This window comes from Apis dorsata, unplaced genomic scaffold (genome assembly GCF_000469605.1).
Source record: "Apis dorsata unplaced genomic scaffold, Apis dorsata 1.3 scaffold_342, whole genome shotgun sequence".
Taxonomy (NCBI): Eukaryota; Metazoa; Arthropoda; class Insecta; order Hymenoptera; family Apidae; genus Apis; species Apis dorsata.
In genome coordinates, this window is record NW_006263609.1 from 420,381 (window position 1) to 429,496 (window position 9,116).

The window sequence follows — 9,116 nt, forward strand, 5'->3', positions numbered from 1 at the left end:
ATTTTATTATATATATATAATTTATATAATATTTTATATAAAATTATATAATTATATAAATATAGCTGTATATTATTAGCTGTAAAATATTACGGTCAGAGTCAATTTATATGGTTCTTTGTAAATTTAATTGAAAATCTTTATCTTTTCCTACTATGTAGGAATATATGTATATATACACGGCTTATGAGTCGGTTTTATCTTTTCCATATATCGATCATGAATATATGTTTGTATCTATCAACTTGTCTTATTCAAACAAATATAAATTTATAAGAAATTAGAATGTTAAATTCTAATTGAGAATAGATGGGAAAAAAATAAATGGGATGGAATTAATATGGGTATAATTGTTATGCCGCCTATCGAAATGCATGTATTAAAATATGTTTTTATGCAAATAATATATAATTGTGCTGCTTTATAATTAGCTTTTATCTTATAAAATATATTATATTATAATTATAATTATATAATATAATACTATTCATATTTATATAATGATATGATTATGTATTGTTATTATTTATTATGATTATGTATTATTATTTAAATAATAATGATTTCTAGGTCTTCTTGCTTGAAGATTGCTGAGTTGGAGATACATCTCAACTACGAGATCCTATTCATCTTTTTTTTTTGCACAAAAATTTATTTATTTTTAAATAAATTTTTCTTTTGGTAAAATATCTAAATTTATGATCGCTGTTTAATGTAAATAATAAAAAAAAGTTATAAGGAAACCGAAACGGAAGAATCTGAAAATAAAATCTAAATTAAAAGATTTTCTATCAATAGTTTGAATTTTTATCATGAAAGTGAAAAATAATTGATAGTTAAAAACATAAAAAGAATAAAAAAAAAAAAATAAGCAAAATAAATTTCCCACAAAGTACTATTATTATTTTTCCATTAATTATCTATTTATTTGCAATACGTTATTTTATTAAATTTTTTAAACTATTTAATTAAATTCTTATAAATATACTTAATTTTAAATATATTTTATTTAATCAAATTTTTTTATGCAATTTTCTTAGAAAATATCTTGAATCAAATTTAAATACAGCATTAAAATATTTTAAACATTCTATCTATCTTAAAAATTTTTTTCATATTCCTTCAAACTTTTAATTTATCACGTACATGTGTAATTTTGGTATAGTAATGATTAAATAAATATGTATTAACTAAATAAAAGTTAATTTATGATTAAGTTCAATAATATATGATATGTTAATAAAAATGATTAATAAAAATTCTATATAATTATAAATAAAATGAGCTATTACTACAATTTTCAATTATAAATTGCGCATTATGATGCAGTAATTCGTCTTTAAATTTTAACAACTTTATGATTGACGAATAGTGTATTTTCCTATTCACTTCAACCGCATAAAAATTGAAATATAATATATTTCATAATATATATTTATATAATACTTATACATATTTATATAATATATATTTTAATTAATTTTTATACTTTTAAATTTAGAGTTTTTCCTGGTAAAAATATAATAAAAATAATTTATTATAATTAATTTAAAATTATTTAAATTAAAAAGATTAAAATATAAAATTAAAAATAATATTTAAAATAAAATAAAAAAAGTTAATTAAATCTGAAAAAAATATAATGTAAAAAGGAAGTCAACCATATAAAATATATATGATAAAGAATACTGAAATATATATTTTCCAGAAATAAAAATAAAAATAAAAATAAAAATTAAAAAAATTTTTAATCAAAGAAAAAAAATTAATGAATCCTTAATTTCTACTTTTTTTTTAAATAATTAATTGAAAAAAATAATTAATTAATCTTAAAGAATATAAAAATCAATATTTAATCAATATTTATTCATATTTATAATTTATATCCGATCGTATACATATTGGATATTGATACAATTCTTTAACTTAGAAAATCTATAAAAATCTATAACTATTCGAGTTATGTGACCAACAATAATAAATCACATCAGCATACATTCGATTACATTGGACCAATGTAAAGTATAATAAAATGAAAAAAGTTAAAAAAAAAATTGATTAACGTTGTTATAATACTTGTGTACTTTCCAATTTTACTAAAAAAAAAATTGAAGATTTTGAAGAATTTTAATACTTAAATAAAATATACGTTAAAAATAATATTCCGTAAATTTATTTTATGTTAGTAAAGACAAAATTTTATATTTGTACATTGCTATTTTTCTTATTTTATATAGAATATATGTATGAAAAAAAATAAAAAGATAGCAAAAAACAACATCATGTTCTATTGCAAAAATTGAAGTAAGAATTAAAAAAATTATAAATTAACATATGTATGAAAATATATAAAATGATTAATTTTTGAATGAAACAATTTATGGAAAATATTCTTTTGAGTAATTTAATATTTTCGAAATAAAATATCTTTAAAAAGGAATGAATTTAAGAAAAAAATAAGTTTAAGTTTATTTTTTGCGAAATGAAAAAATTTTTTTAATTTTAAAAAATTATCACTTTCATTATTCTTAAGATTTTGCTCTGGAAATTGAAATTTATTATTAATAAAAATTTAATATACAATAATTTATTTTCTATAATAATTTTACTACTCAGTTTTCTATAATAATTTTTACTTACTCAATTATTTTTACTTGGTCTATATCAAATTCCTTAAATTTTATCAAATACGTTTGTACTGCAGGTACAAATTCAATAAATTTTTGCAAGAAACACTTTCTTATAGTGAGAAGATTTGGAAAATTATGGGAATCAAAAGAAGTAGCTTTAACGATCAAATTTCGTTGCTCTTTTATATGTATCAAGTATAATTTCATTATGCGATAATTGACTTGGCTAGGATCTATTTTATTTATCTTAGTCCATACAGATTCGAATTCTTCCATCATAGCTCCAGCTAATTCGATTATATTTCTAGCAATTATTGCATCCATGTTGCTAATTAAATATGAATTATTGTATAAAATTTTATCGTCAGCAATATTTTGTATATCAGTATTTACAATTTTGTACTTACCATAAATTTTTTTAAAATTAATTGAAGATATTTCTAATCACTGAAGATTCTTGAAAAATTATAATTTTTAAAAACAAGAACGAAAAATTTTTTTAAAATTATTTCTAAATGATGGAAATATTATTGATAAACTATAATTATGAATTCAAAAACGAATAACGATTCCTTTCATTTATTTCTTGTTAAAGTACGTGTATTGTTGACAAACTTTAATCAACTGAAAGATCCATGTATATATCTTAATTTCATAATCGAATAATACACGAATACATATTATACATATTATATTGAACAATAATTTGAAAGTATAATATCGGGTATAAATAAAGTAAATATATATATTTTTCTTTTAGCAATTAGAAAATTATATTTTATTAGCTAATGTTAAAAATATTCAAATATGAATAGAATATTGGGAAAATTCAGATATATTTTGATCAGAAAGTTTTATTAATGAAAAAAGCGAATTTAAATGAATAATTTTTAATTTTTTGTTATTTGGATTTAAATTTGGGATAGAGGAAGCGAGACAGAAATAGCTTATTAAAATAGAAATAGTTTTATTTTCATCATAATTTTGCTATATCTCTGTTTCTTTATCTAATACAAATTTAAGTTATTTGTAATTTAATAAATAAGTTCAATCGACATGTTTATGTACTAGTTTTTGTATTTACTTATTTATATAATATCATATATTTCGTTATTTATAAAGTTCATTCGATTAAATCATAAATTAATAAATTAAAATAAATTAATACTAAAAAAAATACTAAATTAATACTAAATTAATCTAATAAGATAAGATTTAGTTTTGCTTTTGATATCAATTTCAAAATAAGTTATAATATATAATTATAATTTTTTCAGATTTTTAATAATGTTTTTTTTGTAAATATTTATTGAATGAAAATTTTTTTCGAATCTTTAAATAATAAACTTCTATATCTAAAAATTTTTTTCAGAAATCTTAAATTCTTATGAATAAAAAAAAAATTTGATTTAATTAAATTATTAAAATTAATAAAAAATCTGCGATATCAAAATAAAAAAAAAATTGAATGTGAATTGAATACTATATATATAATATACATATAACAATTCATATTACAATTTATGTTTTTGTATTTGTAAATACAATATATATATACAATATATACAATATATATATACAATACATATACAAATATTTTAAATTAAATTTTTTTTTAATCTGATCTTTAGCTTCGAAAATGGTATGAATATTGAATTTAATAATAAATCATTAAATATAATTTTTGTTGAATTGATTCTTCAATATTGATAATTAGTCGGTAACGCAGTTTTTAAAAATATAATGATAAATTCTATAAGTAGTGTTTGTTACGCCCTCTGCAATTTGCTATGATCAAAATAGAAATTGTATTTATTTCATCTTTGAAAATATATATATGTTCATTTAAAAATTTTCAATTTAAATAACAAAACAATGCATTTTCAAAAAAAATATTGAATATAAAAATTTCATAATTTTAAAGGGAAAATACAATTATTTACTTTTGCTTTGTTGCATTTTTTAATAATTAACTTGAAGATCAACTTTTTTTCTTTAAATAGAAAGTTATATTTTTTTCATCTTGTTATTCTACTAGAAAACATTAGTAAACATTGAAGACATGAAAAAGTTACAACAAAAACTTAAAAAAAAATGAAAAGGAAAATGAGAAGGAAATTTAAAGATCACAAATTATATCATTATAACATATAATATTATCATTTAATCTTTTTCTCTTAATTTTTTTAATCTCCTATAAATAAAAGTTACTAGTATTTTATTAAAAAACATGTCATTTTATATATGTTGATGTTACATACAATTTAGATAAATAATTTAGAAATCAAATTTATATTTAAGAGAATTAAATTTTCACATCCCAATATTATATCGATAATGTAATATACATTTATAAATTATAAGTATAATAATTTTTCCTATAATATAAATTATAAGAAAAAAACAAAATCTATATAAGTTTATAAGAAAAAAATATATTTATATTTTGAAATATATATATGATTACATTTTATTGTGATAAAATTGTCTTGAATTTACAATTATGGATTAAAAAATATATAATATACAATAATATTTCCTTATCATATAAAATTTTGTTTTTTGAAATTTTTGGTTCTAAAAATATTTAATTACATTCATTAGTTAGATTTATGGTTTATGATTAATTTTAATAGAAATATTGTTTAATTACATATTGAAAATAAATTTTATATAATTTTAAATAAAAAATTATATTTCTCTATTATAATTTATAATTTATAGTGGTAGAAATATAACAAAAATAATCATGAAAATAAACAGAAAATAATTTTTTTGATTATCAAAACAGCGTCTTAAAAGTATAAGATAAAACAACAATGTTAATTCGTATCTATTATCATATCAATTGTTATTTATTGTACATTTTTTATTGTAATATACAATTTTTTATTGTAATATACAACTTGTACAGGATAAAGAAGAAGTTTGTGAAGAAGTTGGACATGGTAACATACATTGTTTTGTTTTCGAATTAAATTGTAAATTATTTGGACATGTCAAATTATATCTCATAAAACTTCCATTATCCACATAACAAAAATAATATTTCTGACAATTGGAATCACTTATTGGAAATCTACCAACTCCAAAGGGACAAGGATCCACTGTAATTTGATTGCAAATATAATCTGCAGTGCAAGTATTCGTTGTAGGGTTAAATACAGTCGAATCTAAACACTTCAGATCGTATGAAACGAATGCGACTCCATTGTAGACACAGAAATAATAATTTTTACACGTTCCATCAATAATTTCAAAGTATCCTTGTCTTGTGCACGATCTTCCAGAAGGAATTATCTGAAGTATCCCTGATTGAATCAAAATAAAGATAAAGAGAAATACAATGAGAAATACTCTCATTTTGAATATTGGTTCGTAGAAAATGAATTTTACTCGAAGAACCGAAAAGAAAATGTTCCTTGATTTAATCATTGCAACGATATTATATTAACGTCGCTGAATTTATTGATTTATTGTTTTATTGTGGCATATCTGCTTAATTCTGAGAAGATATAAGGTAAATATAACGCTAATGTTATATATAGAGATACACAAATTGTTCTTTTATACAAATATAAATAAAAATATGTAATAAATATAATAATATAATAAAAATATATATAATAGGAAAAATTAATAATAATATATATCTAATATAATCATCAAGCTAAGAAAATAAATGAATTTTTAATGATTTAAAATGTTTTTATACAAATAATGTTATGTACGGAGAATAAATAATAAACAATGTTAAACTATATATTTAACATTGTTAAACTATATATTTAACATTGTAACATGTTTTCATATTTTACAAATGTTTAAGAGAGTTTATTGAAAGTATCTAGTGAATACTCGCAAATCGAAAAAAGAATATTAAAAAAGAATCAAAAGATAAAATCAAAGAGAAATGATAATATAATTCATTGACAAAAAATAAATGATATGTTAAAAGATAATTATTATTATTTAATTATATTTCATATTTCTTTCAGTAGATGATAAATTTTTCCACTTTATTATTAATTTGTATTATTAATAATTGTTAATTTATTAAAAATATTTTTAAAAATATGTTACTCTTATGATATTTTATTTACTATGCTTCATTTTTTCTTTATTAAGTTTTAAATAATTGAAATTTGTATTAAACAAAGAGAAACGAAAAAAGAGTAAATATGTTTTATCGTATTCTATTTTCTTCTCACTTCATCTAATAAAACTTAAATTGCTTATAATTTAATAAATAAACTTTAATTGATATTTTTGTATCAACTTTTGTACTTATTTTTTTCTAAAATCAAAGATGTCCTATGAATATATTGACAGCGTACAAAAATACTATTATAATATTTTTTTCCTTAATCTTATGTTATGAATTTATTGATATTTTAAAATAATACATTAAATAATACGTAAAATAATGTTCATATAAATTGAAAATATTATTATTGAAATGATTATTTCTTTTAATCTACTAACTTGAAATCTTTTCAACCAAAATTATATTTATATAACAAGAAATACTATTTATCAAAAATAAAATTCATATTATTATAAACTATTAAACAAAAGTTTGTAAAATTGATAATAACAAGTAATAATTTTTAAATTGCAGTAGTAGTAATTGTCAGTCAAATTTAGATTTAAATATTTCTATAAAAAGTGACTTTTATTCATTATTATAATAATAAAAAAAAATTTTATCCCTATATTTATATCCTAATATATATAGATAATATAATAAAAAATATAATATATATATATAATAAAAAACTGTAAAAAAGTATAATAAAATATTACATTTGGAATTATCTGTTTGAAATCATCAATTCAAGTTTTCTCAAACAACCCTAAAATTAAATAAATTTTCTCTAGATTGTTTAACAAATAAAAGAACTTTCGTAGAAATATATACATGAGAGAGAGATTGGTAGATAGAAAAGGAGTTCGATTCTTTAAGAATAAAAGAAAGGATAAAGAGATGTAAGAGAATAAGAGAGAGAAAGAGACAAGGAAGGAAAGAAGGAGCAAATGTATATAAGCGTGTTGCATGGAAGACACTTCAATGGACTCTCTCTTTGACCCTACTAAAACGTGCACCTTTCTTCCTATTTTTTCTTCATTCTCCTTGCTCTTTGAAATTCTCTTGTACAAAATCTCTTTCGCTTTGTGTCCTTCTTTTTCGATACATCTTACTGTGAAGAAGTGATAGTTCTTCCGCATCACGCTCATTTCAATTGTGTGTTATCAAGGATGAAACATTGAATTTTTATCTCTTTCTTTGCTGTCTTCAAATTACATGGTTTTTTGTAAATTGTTTCTTTTCAATTAAAAAGTGTGACAATCAAATTGAAAAGTTTTAATTTGGTTTTTGTGATATGTTTTTAATGAAAAGGATCTAAAATATAAACAGTGAAACATGAATATTCTTCAAGTGAGTATAAATCATATTTTAAATTAAAATGTTTATTAAACATTTAATTTCGTTTCAAATAATAGCAATTTTAATTAAATTTTTTTTAAATTAAAGAAAAATGTTATTTTAGTACGACTATCCTATCCTCAAAGAAGAATGATAATTTTTAAGATTTTTATATTTAAATTTTTATTTCTGAAATATCTTTAAATATATTTTAAAATTTCATATAATTAATTGTTCGTTTGAAAAAATTATAATATTAAATAAGAAAAACAATATTAATTATTTTGATTTAAATTTCAAATAAATGAAAAATAATTATATTTTGGAAAATATAAAAATGTTTGTATATAATTATTATTAATTAAATGCATAATTCATTTCTTAAGTTAAATAATAATAATTTTTAAATTAACAAAATTTCTTCAAATTTTAGATAAATAATAACATTGTGATATTAAAATTTTTGATAATTTACATGTTGGATAATACATTATATGTTATTTTACATATTATTTATTATTTTTATGCTTATTTTAATTCATATTTATTTAAATTTTATATTTATTTTAATTTTATTTTGTTCTTAATTGATATAAATTAGATTTAATTTAATATATATATATATGTATAGTCATTAAAAATTTAAAAAGAAAATATTAAAAAAGATATAAAATCAAATATAAGCAAGTTTGAAATCTTTCTTGTAATATCTTTAAAGCTTTTCAGCCTTTTATTTCACTTTTTATTAATTTGTTCATAAAAATATATCAAATCATTATATTATGAGAATGTTGTAATTTTTTCATTTTAATAAATAAAGATATATAATATAAGATTGTAATATATAATATAAGATAAAGATATAAAATGCTTTTAAAAATTATATATAATATAATCTTTTTATTTTAATTTTTCAAATTAATTATAAAAAATTTAATTTTATAATTAAGTATCCTACAAAATTTAATTCTATATGATAAAAAAATAAATATTTTTCTAAATTATTAAAAATTTTTTTTTTCTATATAATAACATTAATATTTTTTTTTTATCTTTTT

At 18.0% G+C, this 9,116-nt stretch overlaps 3 protein-coding genes across 3 annotated transcripts in view; 1 reads left to right on the plus strand and 2 right to left on the minus strand.

Moving 5' to 3' along the window:
* Positions 1–2,594: 2,594 nt before the first annotated feature.
* Positions 2,595–3,288, minus strand: LOC102677573. The gene is made up of 2 exons (XM_006618174.2): positions 3,038–3,288; positions 2,595–2,958 (listed from the first exon to the last, which is right to left on the minus strand). The coding sequence occupies exon 2, from the start codon at positions 2,952–2,954 to the stop codon at positions 2,637–2,639; it is 318 nt and encodes a 105-aa protein (XP_006618237.1). The 5' UTR covers positions 2,955–2,958; positions 3,038–3,288; the 3' UTR covers positions 2,595–2,636.
* Positions 3,289–5,408: 2,120 nt separating this feature from the next.
* On the minus strand, positions 5,409–6,023 carry LOC102677711. The gene is made up of 2 exons (XM_006618175.2): positions 5,532–6,023; positions 5,409–5,490 (listed from the first exon to the last, which is right to left on the minus strand). The coding sequence occupies exons 1-2, from the start codon at positions 5,991–5,993 to the stop codon at positions 5,482–5,484; spliced, it is 471 nt and encodes a 156-aa protein (XP_006618238.1). The 5' UTR covers positions 5,994–6,023; the 3' UTR covers positions 5,409–5,481.
* Positions 6,024–7,638: 1,615 nt separating this feature from the next.
* LOC102677851 (putative uncharacterized protein DDB_G0282499) overlaps positions 7,639–9,116 on the plus strand; it is a 13,647-nt gene continuing 12,169 nt past the window's right edge. The window contains exon 1 of the mRNA XM_006618176.2: positions 7,639–8,070. Coding sequence (XP_006618239.1) covers positions 8,056–8,070 — 15 coding nt within the window. The 5' untranslated portion in view covers positions 7,639–8,055. The remainder of the gene's footprint in view (positions 8,071–9,116) is intronic.